The sequence below is a fragment of the Leucoraja erinacea genome, chromosome 15 (assembly GCF_028641065.1).
Source record: "Leucoraja erinacea ecotype New England chromosome 15, Leri_hhj_1, whole genome shotgun sequence".
In the NCBI taxonomy this organism is placed as follows: Eukaryota; Metazoa; Chordata; class Chondrichthyes; order Rajiformes; family Rajidae; genus Leucoraja; species Leucoraja erinaceus.
The window spans coordinates 23842156-23862970 of record NC_073391.1 but is presented as its reverse complement, the minus strand read 5'-3'; the positions used below and the strand labels follow the sequence as shown (position 1 = coordinate 23862970).

General features: G+C 39.0%; 1 protein-coding gene across 1 annotated transcript in view; it reads right to left on the bottom strand.

The window, feature by feature from the left end:
* atrnl1b (attractin-like 1b) overlaps window positions 1-20815 on the bottom strand; it is a 704553-nt gene that overhangs the window by 138006 nt on the left and 545732 nt on the right. Inside the window, exon 27 of the mRNA XM_055646915.1 lies at window positions 11066-11173. Coding sequence (XP_055502890.1) covers window positions 11066-11173 — 108 coding nt within the window. The remainder of the gene's footprint in view (window positions 1-11065; window positions 11174-20815) is intronic.

Below are 20815 nucleotides of genomic sequence, written 5' to 3'. Positions count from 1 at the left end.
AATTTAATTGCACAACAATCCAACACTACCCGTATCTTTCCCTTCACAAAGTAAATGATTAATTCAACAGCTCATGGTCATCTCAGAGTATAAAGTCACTCATCGCTGGTGATGAGTGACTAGTTCCTGTCATTCTGCCTTAAATTCATACAAGACTGTCTGAAATGTCAACATTCGAGCTGGTGCAAGCTTCAAGTGGTATATTTCTTGCAGAGTGCTGAGGTGATGATTTCAGCATCTCTGTATCAGATGGCACACTATATGTTAGTGCTATTAATATGTATACTGTGTTACATTGATAGAAAAGCACGACGACCGTCTTTGGTCTGATGAATGATAAAAACACTTCAAAATATAGAACTATCTAGAAACTTACATTCCGAATATCACATTTGCTTCCAAAAACTTTGCAATTACTTTTTCTCCTCCTTTTGAAGAGGAGAAAGAGTCCCAGCTACACTCGTCCCATCTGCCAGCATTTAGTCTAAATCCCTCCAAACCTGTCCTATCCATGTATATGTCCAACTACTTCTTAAATGGTGGGATAGTCCCTGCATCAACTACTTTCTCTAGCAGCTTGTTCCATACATCCACCACCCTTTGTGCGAAAATGTTTTAAAGTTACCCCTCAGATTCGTATTAAATCTTTTCCCCTTCACCTTAAACCTATGTCCTCTGGTCCTCGATTCACCTACTCTGGGCAAGAGACTCTGTGCATCAGATTTCAGGATTCTTTGTCATCTTTGACTACTTTTCAATCTACAATAATCTCAGGGAGTCCTTAACGAGTGATTTTTTAAATCATGCTCTCATAAGCGATTAGTTGTGTGACAGCACCATATTTTGATCCTGTGGGGCACGTTCCTCTTATATTAACTATAAATGTGCGGCAACATTATTGGAGTTTTGTTCTAACCAGCTTCAACCCACAACACGCTTAACCTGGTAAAAACTCAATTAAAAATAATTTATCTTAAACTAAAACAGCCACTGTGAAACCACAAGCGATTAACACTCATTTTAAGATGTGTTACAATTGTGATAGAATAAACACAGATTTGTTGAGATAAATACTAATTAACCTGATATTTCTTGTGGCCAGGAAGCGAGCGGGCAAGATCATCTCTGACCCCTCTCACCCTGGCCACAAACTCTTTGAATCGCTTCCCTCTGGAAGGTGACTCCAGACTGTCAAAGCTGCCACAGCCAGACATAAAAACAGTTTTTATCCACGAGTCGTTGCTCTACTCAACAGCCAAAAATCTGTAGCCTCCCTTTGATCTGGTATTTTGTTGGTTCACATGCTTGATCAATGGTGTTTTATCATTAATATTTTATTATTATTAATGTTTAGTGTTTTCCCGAGTCATTCGTAACTGTCACTGAATGTCGTGTTGTTACTTGTGGGCGGAGCACCAAGGCAAATTCCTTGTATGTGAATACTTGGCCAATAAACTTACTTACTTACTTAGCTACAATCATGGTTACAATTATCCTAATTCTCCAGTTAGTTCATCTGCATGTATGTATAAAGGAATTGCTCTAAAAACTTTCTGATGATGTTTCAGAACAAACATACAGAACATTATAACACAGGAACAGGTAATTTTGTATGAGTTGTAAAATGCAGAGCAGGAGGATTTGCCGGGACATTTCCACAACTTCCAGACAAAAAGAGCAAATAACAAACAAGGTGAGCCAATATCACAGATGGATGACTGGTGCAGACTGATGCAGAAACCAAGTTACCTGAAGTTGTGGAATGCAATATTGAATCCAGCAGGTTGCAATGGGCCCAGACAGAAGATGAGGTGCTGTTCCTCAAGCTGCATTGGACCAACTGTGCAGAATGCCATGCACCAATAGTGGGATGGTGAACTGCATTAAATTTGTCCAAGGCACTTTACAGGAGCAATCGCAAACCAAATTTGACCGTATACCACATAAAAAATAAAATACTGAGGCAGTTCTTGGACAAAGAGATGGTTTTAGCGCACATCTCATAGATGGAGAATCACAAAAGTTAAAGTGAAATTTAAAAGGTTTGGGCCTAGATGTCAATGAAGATGTGATTGTAATCAATGTTCTATACCCACAACAATGGCAGGTATTTCTGGGAATAATACAGAAGGTGCAGGATCAGTTCATTCCAAAGAGGAAGAAAGATTCCAAGGGGAGTAAGGGGCGACAGTGGCTGACAAGGGACGTCAGGGACAGCATAAAAATAAAAGAGAAGTACAACATAGCAAAGATGAGCAGGAAGCCAGAGGATTGGGTAACATTTAAAGAGCAATAGAAGATAACTAAAAAGGCAATACGGGGCGAAAAGATGAGGTACGAAGGTATGCCAGCCAAGAATATAAAGGAGGATAGTAAAAGCTTCTTTACGTATGTGAAGAGGAAATAATTAGTTAAGACCAAAGCTGGACGGATGCTTGAAGACTGAAAAGGGTGAATTTATTATGGGGAACAAGGAAATGGCAGATGAGTTTGGATCCGTTTTCACTAAGGAGGACACAAACAATCTTCCTGGTGTACCAGCGAGAGGATCTGGGGTGACGGAGGAACTGAAGGAAATCCACATTAGGCAGGAAATGGTGTTGGGTAGACTGATGGGACTGAAGGCTGATAAATCCCCAGAGCCTGACCCCAGGGTCTGCATCCCAGAGTACTTAAGGAGGTGGTTCTAGAAATTGTGGATGCATTGGTGATCATTTTGCAATGTTCTATAGATTCAGGAGCAGTTCCTGGGCATTGGAGGCTAGCTAATGTTATCCCACTTTTTAACAAAGGCGGGAGATAGAAAATAGGGAATTATAGAACAGTTAGCCTGAGATCGGTGGTGGGAAGATGCTGGAGTCCATCATAAAGGATGAAATAGCAGCACATTTGGGTAGCAGTAACAGGATTGGTCCAAGTCAGCATGGATTTACAAAGGGGAAATCTTGCTTGACTAATCTTCTGGAATTTACTGAGGATGTAACTAGGAAAATGGACAAGGGAGAGCCAGTGGATGTAGTGTACCTGAACTTTCAGAAAGCATTAGATAAGGTCCCACATAGGAGATTAGTGGACAAAATTAGGGCACATGGTATTGGGGGTAGAGTGCTGACATGGATAGAAAATTGGTTGGCAGACAGGAAACAAAGAGTAGGGATTAACAGGTCCGCAGGCAGTGACTAGTGGGGTACTGCGAGGCTCGGTGCTGGGACCGCAGCTATTTACAATATAAATTAATGATTTAGATGAAGGGATTACAAATACCATTAGCAAATTTGCAGATGACACAAAACTGGGTGGTATGAACTGTGAGGAGGATGCTATGAGAATGCAGGGTGACTTGGACAGTTTGGGTGAGTGAGCAGATGCATGGCAGATGCAGTTTAATGTGGGTCAATATGAAGTCATCCACTTTGGCAGCAAAAACAGGAAAAAAGATTATTATCTAAATGCTGTCAAGTTGGGAAAAGGGGAAGTACAACGGGTTCTGGGGGTCCTTGCTCATCAGTCAATGAAAGTAAGCATGGAAGGTGCAGCAGGCAGTGTAGAAAGCGAATGGCATGTTGGCCTTCATGACAAGAGGAGTTGAGTATAGGAGCAAAGAGGTACTTCTGCAGTTGTACAGGGCCCTAGTGAGACCACACCTGGAGTATTGTGTGCAGTTTTGGTCTCCAAATTTGAGGAAGCATATTCTTGCCATTGAGGGAGTGCAGCATAGGCTCACAAGGTTAATTCCCGGGATGGCGGGACTGTCATATGCTGAGAGAATGGAGCGGCTGGGCTTGTATACTCTGGAATTTGAAAGATGAGAGGATATCTTATTGAAACATATAAGATTATTAAGGGTTTGGACACTTATTCTGCTAGAGGCAGGAAACATGTTCCCGATGTTGAGGGAGTCCAGAACCATGGGCCACAGTTGAAGAATAAGGGGTAAGCCATTTAGAATGGAGATGAGGAAACACGTTTTCACACAGAGAGTTGTGAGTCTGGAATTCTCTGCCTCAGAGGGTGGTGGAGGCTGGTTCTCTGGATACTTTCAAGAGAGAGCTAGATAGGGCTCTTGAAGATTCTGGAGTCAGGGGATATGGGGAGAAGGCAGGAACGGGGTACTGATTGTGGATGATCAGCCATGATCACATTGAATGGCGGTGCTCGCTTGAAGGGCAGTAAGGCCTACTCATGCACCTATTGTATATAAGGTGCTGGAATTTAAGGTGCAAAAGGACCTCATATAAATGTGGGACTAGACAATGATACAGAATAAGGGAGGGATGTGAATGTTGAAAAATAAGAAAATTAGTGTTAAGAGTTGCTGGCAGCCTAAGCCAACATAGGTCACAAATGGTGCGAGTCACTACATTTATAAAAAGGCAGTGGGGTGAAATTAAATTTACATGGGATAGAAGATGGGCATTATGTAGCAGTAGTTCAGCTGACATGATAAAGGCATTGACAGTGGGTTTCACACTGATTGAACTTGGTGAGGTATCTTGCAGGCAGAGATTGATGAAGAGATGTGTCAGAACCTCATCCTGAGATCACAGTCATGAACGATTGAGGTGGTCAGTTTCAAATGGTCGCCGGGGTGATGATTGGGGTTTGTGCAATGATCACAACATTGTCCAAAGTCAATAGCTTCACACACCATTCAGTTACAAATATTTAATTTGCACATTAGTGTGTATTTGTTTTTGACACCTGGTTTTTCATACCCTTCCTAACAAAAATAAAAATAAGTCACTGTCTTGCAAATTTCAACTGACTTCCTGATTTACTGAAGGATCTTTTTGTGCATCTATTCATTTTTACGATTTGCTGCAATATATGAGAAACAGGTAAGATCCAAGGATTGATTCCTGGGAGAACTGAGAGGAAAGGACTACTAGCTCCCCCCATCTGAACATGCCAGACAGATGATAATTCAGAACTTCACGTTCTTTTTCACCCATTACTTCATTACTAATTTACTGTAATTCACCATATTGTTTATATACTCCTTAAAATGTTTCAGAATTATATATACTCACATCGTTGCAAGAAACAGAAACATGCCAGATGTGGGACCCAGATTTACAGTGTATTAAGAAAGCAAGGCCATGCATTTTAACTAAGTTCTCATTAGCTTCAACAGCTGGTCATTAGGTTAGTTGAAAGATAGGGAAAGGGCAAAACGAGACCCGAGGGAAAACCGATTAAGTTATCTTCGCATAAAACCAGTTTGCCAGGGATACCAAGAAGATAAATCATTAAATAACCGTGCCCAATCCTTGAAAATCCCATCAACTTGTGACCTGGTCATGTTGGCTCCATTACTGTCTTAGCCATCAGACGTCTGAGTCTGGATAAGTTTTAAAGAGGGAAGTTTGGAGATAGTTCTTCACCAGATGTTAATTTTCATGACATGTATTCGAGCTCCAAAATAATGTGTAGGATCTTCGATCGTCAGGAACAAAGTACAGAAATTCTACTTTTCAGAGCGCAGGGAGCTTATAAAAATTGGTTTTGGATACAAATAGAGAAAAGTTGATCAAAACAAAAGACGATAAATTGGGGGAATGGTTACTGCAGCGTGAAATAGAAGGTGAAAAAACAAAAGCTTAAACATTACACTTGATTAGATTCAGATTCAGATTCAGATTCAACTTTAATTATCATTGTCAGTGTACAGTACAGAGACAACGAAATGCATTTAGCATCTCCCTGGAAGAGCGACATAGCATATGATTTGAATAAATATTTACTTTAGCATATATACAGACATAGTGTTTTTCCTGTGGGAGGAGTGTCCGGGGGGGGGGGGGGGGGGGGGGGGGGGGGGGGGGGGGGGGGGGGGGGGCAGTCACCGAGGTACGTTGTTCAGTAGAGTGACAGCCACCGGGAAGAAGCTGTTCCTGGACCTGCTGGTCCGGCAACGGAGAGACCTGTAGCGCCTCCCGGATGGTAGGAGGGTAAACAGCCCGTGGTTGGGGTGAGAGCAGTCCTTGGCGATGCTGAGCGCACTCCGCAGACAACTTTTGCTTTGGACAGACTCAATGGAGGGGAGCGAGGAACCGGTGATGCGTTGGGCAATTTTCACCACCCTCTGCAAGGCCTTCCGGTCGGAGACAGAGCAGTTGCCATACCATACTGTGATACAGTTGGTAAGGATGCTCTCGATGGCCATGATGTTCAGGAGTTGAAGGAATAAAGCTGTTCACAACTGACTCTATCATCATAACATTAGAATTTGTTTCAAAAATAGTCAGTGAGATGAAAACAAAAATGCTCATTCAGAGAGACTGGAATTCACTAGCCCTGCTGATAGTCAAGAGTCAAGAGTATTTTATTGTCATATGTCCCAGATAGGACAATGCAATTCTTACTTGCTGCAGCACAACAGAATATGTAAACATGGTACATAACGGGAGAACAAAAGAAAAAAGTTCAGTGTGTATTTATACACATACACACACATACTCAATAAATAAACACATATAGTGCAATAATAGTAATAGACTGTTGCAGTTCAGAGCTTATTTGTTGTTGTGTTTAATAGCCTGATGGCTGTAGGGAAGAAGTTGTTCCTGAACCTGGTCGTTACAGTGTTCAGGCTCCTGTACCTTCTTCCCGATGGTAGTGGTGAGATGAATGTGGCCAAGATGGTTGAGGCAGCGACTTCGATAGATCCCTGGTGGGGAGGTCAGAGCCGGTGATGGACTGTGACAGTGACGGTCTTTTCCGTTCCTGGACGTTCAAGTTGCAGAACCAGGCCACGATGCAAACAGTCAGTATGTTCTCTACTGTGCACCTGTTCAAGAGAATCCTCGTTGACATCCCAAACCTCCGTAATCTTCTCAGGAAATAGAGGTGTAGATGTGCCTTCTTCATAATTGCATCAGTGTGCTGGGACCAAGAAAGAACTTCGGAAATATGTACGCCCAGGAATCAACATTTAACAGGTGTTTTGTTGCATAGTTTTATACTCATCACCCATATGGACTCAAAATAGGAACATATAAACATAGGAACAGAAAATCGCAACTCAGTCCCTCAAACCTGCCCTGCCATTCAATTAGATAATTGTTAATTTGAATTTACAATAATATGAAGTAAGAGTCCAGAGTAAGCCACTCGGCCCCTTGAGCCTTTTTCTGCCATTCCATAAGATCATGGCTGATCTAATTGTAAAATCAACTCTGCATTCCCATCTATTCCCAGTAACCTTTCACCCGCTTACATTAGAAATTACTTGCTTTTGGCCCATAATAAATGGAATCCGCCCCTATCAAAAATGCAAACAAGCAGATTATTCTCATTTAACTTGTATGCCACTATTCATTTTCATTTTGAAATATATTCTTCTTCAGCACTCTCTCCCTATTAAAGTGAGTACAGCATTTGTTTTTGGGTTTTTTAAAATCCTGCAGTGAATATTAACATGGAGGTACATCAAGCAATTAGCAGGGCACATGGTGCGTTGGCCTTTATTGCAAGAAGATTTAAGTCCAATTGTATGGAAGTTTACTGCAATTATATAGGGGCCAGGTGAGACTTCTTTAGACTGAAGAATGGTCCCGATCCGCAATGTCTTCTGACCATTTCCTCCACAGATGCTGCCTGGCCCTTTGCATTAGTTTGTGTTTTGCTCAAGATTTCAACATCTGCAGTTCCTTGAGTCTTCTGGAATATTGGGTATTGGACTGGTCACCCAACTCAAGGAAAGTTGCATTTGCAAAAGAGGGAATGCACTTCAGCTCATTAGGACTAGAATGGCAGGTTTGTCCTTAGGCTCATTGGACTGATTCCTAGAAATGGCAGGTTTGTCCTACGAGAAAGCAATAAGCAGGAAGGACCCAGTAATGAAAAAACTTGACTGAATCAGGCACAATTCTTAAAAGTGTAAATGAGGGTAAATGTTGTTTACCAAGTAGAGGTATCTAGAACTAGAGTCACAGACCCAAATTATGGGTCATTCAAAACTGAGAGAATACATTTCCACAGGTAGGAGGACCAAGAGCTTTGATATGCTCCCAATAGGATTGTGGAGGCTCAATTTGAACATTTGTTTAAGAAAGAACTGCAGATGCTGGAAAAATCAAAGGCAGACAAAAAAGCTGGAGAAACTCAGCAGGTGAGGCAGCATCTATGGAGCAAAGGAAAAGGCGATGTTTCGGGTCGAGACCCGAACAAAAAAGTTGGAGAAACTCAGCGGGTAAGGCAGCATCTATGGAGCGAAGGAATAGGCGACGTTTCGGGTTCGCTCCATAGATGCTGCCTCACCCGCTGAGTTTCTCCAGATTTTTTTATCTACCTTCGATTTTTCCAGCATCTGCAGTTCTTTCCTAAACATTTCATCTACTCCACTGCAAAATCTCCTCAAGGTATGTTGACTTTGAAGATGTTCTCCTCCTCTCTCTGAAGACAGTTTGACAACCTCTCTCTCTCACTACCCCCCCCCCCCCCCCCCCCCCCCCCCCCCCCCCCCCCCCCCCCCCCCCCCAATCACAGGGCCCTCTGTGATTCCTCCTTCCCTCCAACTCTACAACCACATCTTAACAGCACCTCATATTTCGCTTGGGTAGGTTACACCCCAGTGGTATCAACATTGACCTCCAATTTCAGGTAGTCCTTGCTTTCTCCTTCCTTCCCCTCCCCAGCTCTCCCACAACCTACTTTCTCCGCCTCTTCCTTTCTTTTTCCCGCCCCCGCCTCCCCATCCGACGACAGTCTGAAGAAGGGTCTCAACCCGAAACGTCGCCTATTCCTTCGCTCCATAGATGCTGCCTCACCCACTGTTTCTCTAGCTATTTTGTCTACCCTCATGGTCAGGACAGAGATTGATAGACATTCAGATATTTAGGGACCAAGGAAGCAGAGTTACCAAAGGTAAATAGTGTTGAGATAAATGCTTAGCCATAATCTAATTGAATGTTGGAACACCTGGAGGTTTTAAATGGTGTATTCCTGATTCTATTTCTTCTGCCGTGATGTTAAATTCACCGATTTTAGTTCATTAATCAGGGGGTTTTAAATATCTTGTTTTCTTAGCAGTTCCAAAACACATTGCTCCAGAAAAATGTTTTAAGTACACATTTCCAGATATATTTACTACTTGGCCTCTGTTTCTCCCAATTGATGTAACAAAGAAGTAAAATTATAAATCAGAATAGCATAGAAACATAAAAAATAGGTGCAGGAGTAGGCCATACGACCCTTTGAGCCAGTACTGCCATTCAATATGAACATGGTTGATAATCCAAAATCAGTACCCCCCTCTGGCTTTTTGCCCATATCCCTTGATTCCATTAGCCCGAAGAGCTAACTCTAACATGTTGATGCATCATAATTGTCTGGCTATCTGACCTCTACTAATTATCTTGACATGCATATGATTACCTACAACTTAATGAAATAAATATTTAGAATGCTGTTGAATTTTGGAAATGTAACATGCTGTGTGATGCATATTCATTCAATAGATGTTCAGAATGTGCAACTGATAAAATGTTCGGTGGTTAAGTAATCCAGTGATTAAATTGAATTAAAATGAATACGTTATTATTAGCCACTATAGCAACAGTACATAAATCTCAACAAGTCTTGATCGTAGAATTTCATGAATCCTCTTAAAAAAGTTTTAAATATTCACACAAAGCCATTTGAATTTCTAGACCTGTTTGTCAAGCCTGTGCCTTCCCTGTGACAATCCATCTGATAGACAAGATGACAGAATGCATCCAACTGAGGAATGTGAGTTCAACTGTAAATCTCCCGGGAGTGGAATTTGTTGACTTTGAAACTGACCATTTGAACTGCATGTTAAAGCTGCAGCATGAATTCCCAATGAATAAACAGGTGCAAAATTACACATTCTTTGAATTCAAAATTCAGCCACTATTTGGTAATAATATCAAAGTTGGTTGAAAACAATGTTATTATACAGTGCCACATACGCACTCAATGGAGGACGGAAGTTTAATCTATTATACGTGCACACCCAATAATTTTAAAAGTCAATTGCCCAGGAATTCATCTCTGACTGTTAACACGGAGTATAATTGTAACAAATGCTTCTCTACTCTTTTTTAAATTGAAATGTAACCAAAATTCCTAAACAGGTAAACTTTGAAGCAACTGCTGTGTTCCACCATATTGTACATTGGTGACTAGGGATGAACTTTTGAGGAAAAGTGATTTATTAAATAATATATTCTTGGACATGATACTTTGCTTTTCGTAGCTACTCAGCTATTCTACAACTGCAAGGTAGCCATTTAAGATAAAGCAGATGAAAATTCAAATTGAATGAAATCAGAATGCAACGCAGATACAATGAAAAAGCATACAATTGTATCTCAATGACATCGATAGCAATGAACTAGTGACAAAAATGAAGGATAGATTCAGCATTGTGGAGTTTCAAGCAGACCATTTATTTCAAAAAGCATAGGTCACAGAATTATGGCCACAAAAAAGCTACCTCTGCTCTCTTCCTTTTGAACACTCATCTCTGAACTCACCTTTAAACAACGACTTTTACATTTTAAATTATTGTTCATTGGCTTATTATTTGTTATGTTTTTACCTTATATTTATCAATTAATATTTAAATTAAACAAAGACTGAAGTGTTCTATGGCCATATGTACACACATGCACACTAATGACAAACCTTTTGCCCATGTTTCACTGCACAGAAACAATAATGCCTTGAAATAAATAGTTTCATCTGCTCTGTTTTTTGTAAAGTCACAATAAGTTTAGGCCTTGTGATATTTAACTAGATATATTGCTTCTCCACAAAATGGTGTCCATCATACTTTTTATTGCTTTGCAATCTATTGCACATACATGGGAGTTCTTCAATTGAAAATGCAGTGCCCTTAAAATGAAACTACACCAATGTAACAATACTATATAATAAAACACCACATGCTTATGTAATAATTACACTTATGATATTGGTGCTTCAGCATTAGTGCAAAATTATCCTCATTTATCACAACATACATGACCCAGGATTTCCATTTTCATCTGGACATGGAAGATAATCAAGCCACAGTTAAGGTGTGCATGGTTCTTACCTCTAATGGTCCTCTTATGATGTGTGTTTGTTCACTTCCAACTTCCAGGGCTACGTCGACGGTTGCAAAAGGTCGACTGGCCATCTGCTGTCTCTCCCGCAGTAGTTGCTGTGAGTGAAAAGATTTAAAAAAAATGATTTCAACAGAAATCAGCAGCATTGAGATTTCAGATATGTTCACTTTAGTGTGACAAAACAAACATATTTGTGACACTCTGAAAACCGATAACCATTTTTCTGAAGAAAAATTGTCAATGTGAACAAATACAAGTTGTTACTGAACAAACTGCCTATTACAATAATGATCCATATCTTAAACTGAAAATTAAATTTAACGATAAAAGAATGAATCTAAACTGTTGCAGCACTGAAGTTCATAAAAACCATTTAGACACAGTTGTGAAAACCATATAATTGCCCCAAGTTATATTTTAGGTCTCTGTAGGCAGTTTGGTCTGGTACATAATTATATTTGGAGTGATGTTAAGATAATATCAGTTCAGTTATTCAGATTTCAACCCATAGTTTGAACAAGATCATTATAAAACAACTTATCACAAAGAAATGTCACATTGACTTGCCAGATTGCTGGTAATGCCTGACTTAAGGGTCTGGTTTCAATAGGACACTGATCAATCTTTCAGTGGATTTTTTTCCCTGAAGAATTAATTTACAGAAGAAAGCTTCTTTTCATCCAGAATCAATATGAGGCAAGAGTTGAGTTTTACTTTGGAGACTTGTACCACAGGGAATCCGAACTGGGGAAAATCCTTGTTATAATTTTCACTTAATGTGTGAAAAGCTTATGGCAAACATCTAAGAAGCTTGTGACTAAATGCTTTTGAGTTGCCTTAAAAAGGTGCTTTAACATTTTAAAGCTATCTTAAAAGACACTTAATTCCCCCAAGGGACAAAGCTGCTCCTATATTCCTGCAAAATTCACATAATCAAGTAGATCTGGGGAAATCATTAAAGCAAAGAGTAATTATTTAGTAATAAAAAAAAGGAGGCATTTTCCACAACTGTTTCCTTGAAAATAAAAATAATTGCTGGAATCATGCTTGCGGAAAAGCATAAGACAAACGTCTGACTGGAAATGGGGAGTTCTTCCGTTTTAAGAACTGGAGCTTTCTTTGGTCTAATTAATATTAAGCTTGTATTGACTGCACAGCACTTCTAGAATTAAACAAAAAGATAAATGGTCCAACCATACGATATTTCCAAGAGCACTTCTTGAATTAAACAAAAAGATGAATGGTTGAACCGTTGTGCTATTTTCAAATGCGGCACAATTTATTGTAATGGGTTTTCTTTTCAGGAAGGGAGGTCAGAAGAGATGTAATTTTGTCCTGTTGTAAATCTCAGTCACACATATATTTGCCATTCAATTGCAATGGAAATCAGGTCACTCTAACCCTCTCAATGACTAAAAAGTGAATGCTGGTGGCATACATTTAGGAAAAAAAGTGGTAAGATTTAAGTACTTTAAACATTGATGTTTTTGACCATCACCCAAAGTGAAGTAACATTTATATATAATTTAAAAAATGAAGAGCTCAACACTTAATGAAAAGCAATATAACTTTGGTACAAGTGATTATCTACCTTCAAGTTCCTGTAATAAAGAATTAGAATTCCCGTGGTTCACAGCTTTGTAAACTGTAGCCATGAACATTTCAGATGATGATTACAGTTTCATAGTTTTCATTGCTGAGCTTGGGAGTAACAAGCCCCCATACAATGGCTGAATTGGATGTTCACAAGAATTCACCATTCACAAAAAATGAAAGCTTGGATGAACTGGCAAGTTCCAAACGATTATTATTACGGGAACATTGAAAATATGAATTCAATCAATCAATCAATCAACCTTTATTGTCATCTTGCAAGCAACAGTTGTACAGTGCAAAATGAAAAGACGTTTCCCAGGGAATAGCGGAGCATCGCACATGAAATTTAAAACATAAATTCACACATAATAACACTAAAACAATCAAGTCCCTGATAGAACAGTATAAATAAATAGTTAAAGCAGGTAAAACACAACGTTAAAATACAATAAACCAATCATAAAAATGTCCGGGGCAGCCGATTTGATGGCCAGTGCCAATTATTAAAGTGGCCAGTGCCAGTTATTAAAGTGTCCGTGCCAGCCGCAGAATCAAGTGACTGTGAGTACAGAGTGACTGTTTAGCAGCCTCACAGCCTGTGGTAGGAAGCTGTTTAGCAGTCTTGTAGTCCGGGCTTTGATGCTTCGATATCTCTTGCCTGATGGCAGGAGATCCAGGTGTATGTGGAGGGGGTGCAGTTTGTCCTTAGCAATTCTCTGAGCTTTTTTCAGACAGCGGCAAAGGTCACTTTACAACAAAAACTTGCCGTTTTTCAGTATATTTAACAAAGGATCATAGAGAATGTCACTGACATTAAATCAGCCAAACTTGACCTTCAAGCCAAAAAAAACTATAAATTAGGTAGATACCAAAAGCGTACTTGAATATGCTTTAATAAAAATCTCCTCAACAGGATCCTAAAAATTGGAGAGGCATAGAGTTTTAAAGAGATAGTTTCAAATCTTGGGCTTGGTTGCCTGAACGTACGACTGCCAAAGTTTTGCTGGGTATGAGGATGCATTACAGACCAGGAACTCAGTGTCACAAAGCATGAAAACAGACAATTCAGTACACCACACCCACACCAACTAATGGGCACCCACGCATATTATTTCCATCTTTCAGTACTTCGCCCATAGACATCTATCTTGGGAAATCCAAGTGCTTGTTTTGACATTTCTAAAATGCTGTCAGCAACTCTATTTCCACCAATCTCTATGCCAATCTATTCCACGCACTCACCACTCCCCTCTTGATCTCTCTTACACTTTACCCTAAACCTATGTCCCAGAGTTTTATCTACCATCGCTATGGGGATGTTTCCTGCAGTCTAATTGCAATTGCAAGCCAAACATATCTGTAACTGGGCAAAAAGTGATTCATAAGAGAACATAAAAATACCCTATCGATACCTCTCATAATTACTCAATCATATTACTTCTTAACTTCCTTCGCTCTAGGGAAAAAAGACTCAGCCCCACCAGTCTCTCCTCATATGTGAACTTCTCCACCCCAGTCAGCAACCCGGTGAATGGCCCCACTACCCTCTCCAGCACCATTACATTCTTACTTTCGTGTAGTGACCAGAACTGCATGTTATACTCCAGATGAGGTCAGGTCAATGCTTTCAGAGTTGGACTATAACCTCCCCACTTTTGTATGTAATGCCCTGACTAATAAAGGCAAGCATTGCATATTGCATATACTAGCATTGTTACAAAACCTACCATCAGCAGCACTACAGATCTGCCACTGCCTGTGCATGCGATTCCGGAGGTTTTGGGGGGGGGGATTTAATTGCAGGTTTGCATTGGTTGTAGGAGAGGGATTTCCTTGCGTTGCTAGCTGATGAAGAAAAATCATTCAAGCTTTACTTCCCGGGTTTGAAAAAAAAAATTGTTGGACGATTTAATCTCTGCATTGAAGTTAAACGCGATTTCTAACGTCTTCAACATCACGGATCGCAATATCAGGACAAAACAAAAGGTACGTTGTGTATTTAACAGGTTATCTTGATTTTTGGTGTGGCTTCATTTTAATCTTAGGATGCGAGAAATGTTATTTAGGCCCACATACGAATCGGCCATGTCTTGCCGGCTGATATGGGCTTAAAGTTTATGGTAACGGCAACATTCCAATCGATCACATTCCAGAAACATCCACTCATAAGATAATCACATTTTTTTTTTTTTGCACAATCATGTCATAAGAACATCTAAATCATCTATATTTTGTGTTATTGTCTATCCATGATCAATATTTTCATACTAAATATCCACAGTACAGTTTTAGTCAGATGTATTGTGCAAAAAATAATGATTTTGATTATCTTGAGAGTGGATGTTTCTGGATTAATTTATGGGAATTAAACATTAAATTCCTTCCATTTGGCATATAAATTCATGACAAAGTGAGATTTAAAAATCATGTTATATTGTGAATTCTTGTGTGAATGGGATCAGTTTGTTATTTGTTATTTGGATACTTAGGCTATTTTAAAAATGTTAGCCATTTCTTAAGACATGGATAGATGTTTAGGTCTAGTAATTGCATTTAAATGAATTTAATTGATTTGATGAAACTGATAAATATGAATTTTTTGTTGGGTATTTACTATTTGTTTTAGCGTTTAACTTTATCATTTCTACCTTTTTTCCTAAAATTGCAAATAATAACTTGTTTCTGTTAATGCTGTTCAGTGTTTTTTTTTTCTTTACATTTTAAACAGATGTCTCCGAAGAAGAAATGCAAAATTGTCAATCCAAATGCCCAGACTGATTTAGACAGCATTCGCAGAGATTATCCGAATTTGGACGACTCCAAATGTGATGATCTGCAGGACACTCTTAATGGGAAAGTTGTGGGTAGAAAGGCATGTCATGCATGGTTTGAAGAACAAAAACTTGTAGTTTACAATGCAAAGTTGTAAATTGAAAAGTTGTGGAAAAACAATGTGTACAGTTGCTTATTGGTTACAATCTGAGGAGTATGATGATGCTACTGATTATGATATGCCAACGTACCAGCTAGCAACTGATCTTCTCCATAAAGACTTGGTCTTTTGCTAGAAATTGTAATTTCTTTACCTGTCTGTTACGGACTTACAGCATATAATACAATAATATTAAAGTTCTGATCTTGAGAATATCACATTTTTGAATTTTCAAGGCAGTCTGGGTATTTATGACTATTTCCGTCACAACAGTCAATTTTGTAATTAGCTACAATTAGGTAACTAACTAATTATATACTTTATTTTCAGGTCATCCAAGTAAGATGTTTCATATTTGTTTCAGAATGCTTCTATTTATAATAACTGAAAATTTCATTCAGTTCTCTTAATTTTTAAGAAAGTTATGGGCTTTTGACTGTCCTTGATCACAGCTTTTGTGTTCAGACAATGGAAAAGCAATAGGGAACAAGATGTTAATTTCCGAGTATGAAAATGACCATAACTTTTTTTATACTGAAGATATGAAAGTGAATTAGGTATCAAATTACAGTTCATTTTATGCTTTATCTGATGCGATAAATTACAGGCTTGATTTTTTAAATCTCAAAATTTTGTAACATTCCTACATATACCTTCTTAACAATGTTATCTACCTGTGCTGTCACTTTCAAAGGTTTTTGGACTTCTACCCACCAAGGTTCCTCTAATCCTCAGTGCTCCTCACCATCCATGTTGTACATACATAACTCATTGACAGTCCCAAAATGCATCACCTCACATTTATTTGGATTAAACTGTACCTTCCATTTCTCGACCCACTTCACCATCACATTGGCATCACCCTATAGCCCAGAACTGCCCTCCACACTAGCCATTTGGGGAGTGTACCTGTAAGGTTGGTATAGGTTATTGAAAATTTAAGCAAGAGTATCTGAATTTTAATCCGGAATTTTTAAATGATTGAAGGATACAATGTGGAAATATGGCCAAGTACATGCCAGCCATCAATCACGGTTCGTATGTTATCCCACTTTTGCACTGAAAAAGTGGAAGTCGTCCGAAAGAATTAAAGGGTTTGAAGCAAGATTCAATGAGGTCAGTGGAGATGCAGCAGAGATTTGGATGTGAAGAATTACAATGTGGAAGTTAGTCAGAGGAGCAATGGAATAGACGAGGCATGGGGGCAATGGAGAAATCATAATTTCAGCCCATGATGGGCTGTGACTGCAAGAAGGAAGGTATTAATGTTGCTTGAGTGGCAGTAGCTATCTTTCTGATGGAGCTTGAAGCTAGGTTCAAAGTAGTACAGAGCTTTGATATTGTGAAGAGTCTTATTCATCTCAAAACTGGTGAGGCCAGTGGCATCAATGCCAAGTTTACTTTGGCGACTGAAGATCAGGTTTCACTCCAAAAATACTTAGAAAAAATTGAGCATATCAATCCAAAATTCTCATTACACACAAAAAATGCATAGGGATAAAATAACAACTCATTTTCACTCATGAACATATCAAAAATCAATAGTCATAATATTTATGAACTTTAGTATGCTGTACTAAGCTCAGGAAGAGACAAGTGTGTGCTTTTAAGTTGTACATTTCCAACAGCAGTTTTTTAAAATACATTAATAATGATAACCAAAGTTTGATTGTCAAAGGAGCAAAAGGCCAATTAGGGAATGAAGAATATGCTTTACAAAAGTGGTATGTAAAGTTGAAAACCTTATTAATATATTTAAATCATTTTGTATTTCTTGGGTTTTATTTCATCAGATCATCAGATTGCAAATAGTTCATAGTGGCTGTTGTACATTGAGATAATCAATATTAAAGTGGCAGAATAAAATGACACTGGTATTAGGGACAAAGTCAGGGAGCTGTGAAATGAAAGAATTAATTTGAAGTTCATTTATTCCATCGCATCAAGTTAGCCTCAATCATTAACTTGGCTTCATAAGATTTATCCATTCAAATTCAAAGCAGGAAAGGCTTGACAAAGCTACCATCCAACCAACATGGCAGTCTCAGATGTGCTCAGAGTATAATATGAATAATTGAGCCATTGCAAAACTGTCTGCCAACATAATCTCAACATGACAAGGATTAACATCACAAATTAAGTATTCACTCACTATGTATAGTGTATATATGCAGTACATTAAACCTATTGTACCTTTAACTTCTAGATGATAATCTGTTATAAGGCCAATGTTCCACTGCTAATGTGTGTAAGTGGAGGATAGCAACTAAGATATTATGTTGCATAATGTCTTCTGCACTGAACAAATAATACTTGGATCCCGAGTGAACAAGGAATACCCCCACATGAAATAGAATTACTTAAATTGAATGTAAATAATGTGATAGCCACTTAACAAGGCTTCCCATGTCATTTTCCAGGTTTCTAATTTGGTAGCTGGATGTAAACTGAGCATCCCAAGCAACTGGGAAAATTTATCGGTATGCTCCTTCAGATTGGATGATCTTAAAGGTGCAGATAGCAATTGACTTTGGCATCTAAAGCACATTACCGTGCTGTGGGACCAGCCAAACTACATTCAAATAGCAATTTCCAGTACGTTTGACCTTAGTAAGGACCTTAATCCACTACAATTTACCTCTCACCACAATAGATCAACAGGAGATGTGATCTTGCTGGTTTTTCACTCTGCGCTTGGACAATAACAGCATGTGTCAACTTGTTGTTCATTGACTACAGCTTGGCATTCAATACCATCATCCCTTCTAAACTTATTATCAAACTCATGGAACTTTGTCTCTGCTCGTCCTTATGCAATTGGATCCTTGACTTCCTCATTAGCAGATCACATTCAGTACAAATTGGCAACAACACATACTCCTCGATCACCATGGAGTTTAATGCAGATAAGTGAGAGGTGTTGCATTTTGGGAAGTCAGACCATAGCAGAACCTTCACAGTGAATGGCAGGGCCCTGGAGAGTGTTGTAGAGCAGAGGGATTTAGGAGTGGAGGTACATAGTTCCCTGAAAATGGCATTACAGGTAGATAGGGTGGCTAAGAAGACTTTTGCTACATTGGCCATCATCAGTCAGGATATTGAGTATAAAAGTTGGGACATTATGTTACAGTTGAACAAGATATTGGAGAGGCCACACTATTCTGGAAATATTTGGTGCTGTATAAATTTAATGGAACTTGGAAGTTCATGGACATTCGTAACTTCATAAAATTAATATCATCCAGTTTATTTTATCTAATATGGGAATTTCTATTTCTTGACAATAATTAAAAACATTATAGTTTGATGTAACGTGTGCAGAATGAAATATATAAACTAAAATTATGCATCGTCATTGTTGCATCAATGGGATCTTTCCTGCTGATTGCAGAGGATCAGAATGTAAAATCATATAATATTTCTAATATGGAGACTGAATGGTAGAAGATCATTCTAATTAATAACTTTTGAAACAATTTAACATTTAATACATGTGTTCATTACTGAAATTAGCTGCTTTCTTAATTCAAATGCATTACTATATCATTTTTTCTCGACTTGCAAGGCAAGGGACTGCTAATTTTCACAAGCCAAATTAATAGTACATAATCTGGTGAAAACATTTAATTCTCGATGAATGTACCAACACGTGAACCAAACACGTTGTTGATGAGAGTTTACATGGGGACTCATCACACTTACAATATGCTTGAGTGGAGCTAACAACCACAGCAGATGGTTGCTTGATCAGTACATTAAAAAAAATCACTGGTTATCTGTTAATAATCGTGGATTGCATGGAGGGTGAATTGAAAACCATGACTGTAATTAAATAGGAACTTGCACCACCATAAGTTGGTGATGCATACATTAAGCACGACGTAAGCCAGCAAAATATTTATAGTGTTTCACAATTTTTTTAATCAAGATGAAGATCCAGTTTTAATGGGCACAATCTATACTGCATAGAGTCATAGAGTGATACAGTGTGGAAACAGGCCCTTCGGCCCAACTTGCCCACACCGGCCAACATACCCCAGCTACAATAGTCCCACCTGCCCAGGTTTGGCCGATATCCCTCCAAACGTGTACCTGTCTAACTGTTTCTTAAATGTTGTGATAATCCCTGCCACAAATACTTCCTCTGGCAGCTTGTTCCGTACACCCACTACCCTTTGTTTGAAAAAGTACCTTTCAGATTCCTATTAAATCTTTTCTCCTTCACCTTAAACATATGTCCTTTTGTCCTCGATTCGCCTATTCTGAGCTAGAGATTCTGTGCATCAACCCAATCTATTCCTCTCATGATTTTATACACTATTAATCATCCACTATGTTCCTCATTCAAATTAACAGTTGAATTCTGAAGGCTGATCTCTCTGGCTTAGAGAGTCTCAGAACTGAGAGTCAGATGCTAAATTATGTAAAGGGCCTTGAACAGTGCAATGGAGTGATGTAGTGCCTATGAAACTATACCAAAGGTAGTTGACAGCAGAAAAAAAGACACCCCCGGCTTTGCAGGTAGTCAAGGTTTTTCCAATGTTTCTGACACTGAAAAAACAATTTGAAAACAATATTACCAAATGTTGAAAATTTCCTTTTTAATAAAGAAAACAGAGGTGAGAAGAAACATCCTCTTCAACAGGGTGATGAATCTTTGGATGTCTCTAGTCAAGAAGGCTAGAGAGTCTCAGTTGCTAAGTTTGTTCATGAGTATATGTTTTGATATTAAAGGAATCAAATGGTATGGGATTAGTATAAGTAAGTACAGCTCTGATATCACACAGTCATAATCTGATATCACACAGTCATAATCTAGCAGAGGATCTACATTGTGAGGACTAATTGCTGATCATGGACTGCTCCTCCTTCCAACATGGGTACTGCAGATAGGCACAAAATGCTGGAGTAACTCATTGGGTCCGACAGCATCTCTGTAGAAAAGGAATTGATGACTGTTCGGGTTCTCGCAGAGGGAGAGCAGTGAGAGAGGGTGGTGCAGAGTTCGCATCGGACACACAAGGAGAACTCACAGGTGGCATACCTTGAGGAGATTTTGCAGTGGAGCAGACAAAATGTGTTGGAAGGAACTGCACATGCTGGTTCACATTAAAGTTTAACAAAATGTTCCATTGTACCGGCTCGGTGGCACAGCAGTATAGTTGCTGCCTTGCAGCGCTGGAAACCTGGGCTCTTGACAACAATTGAC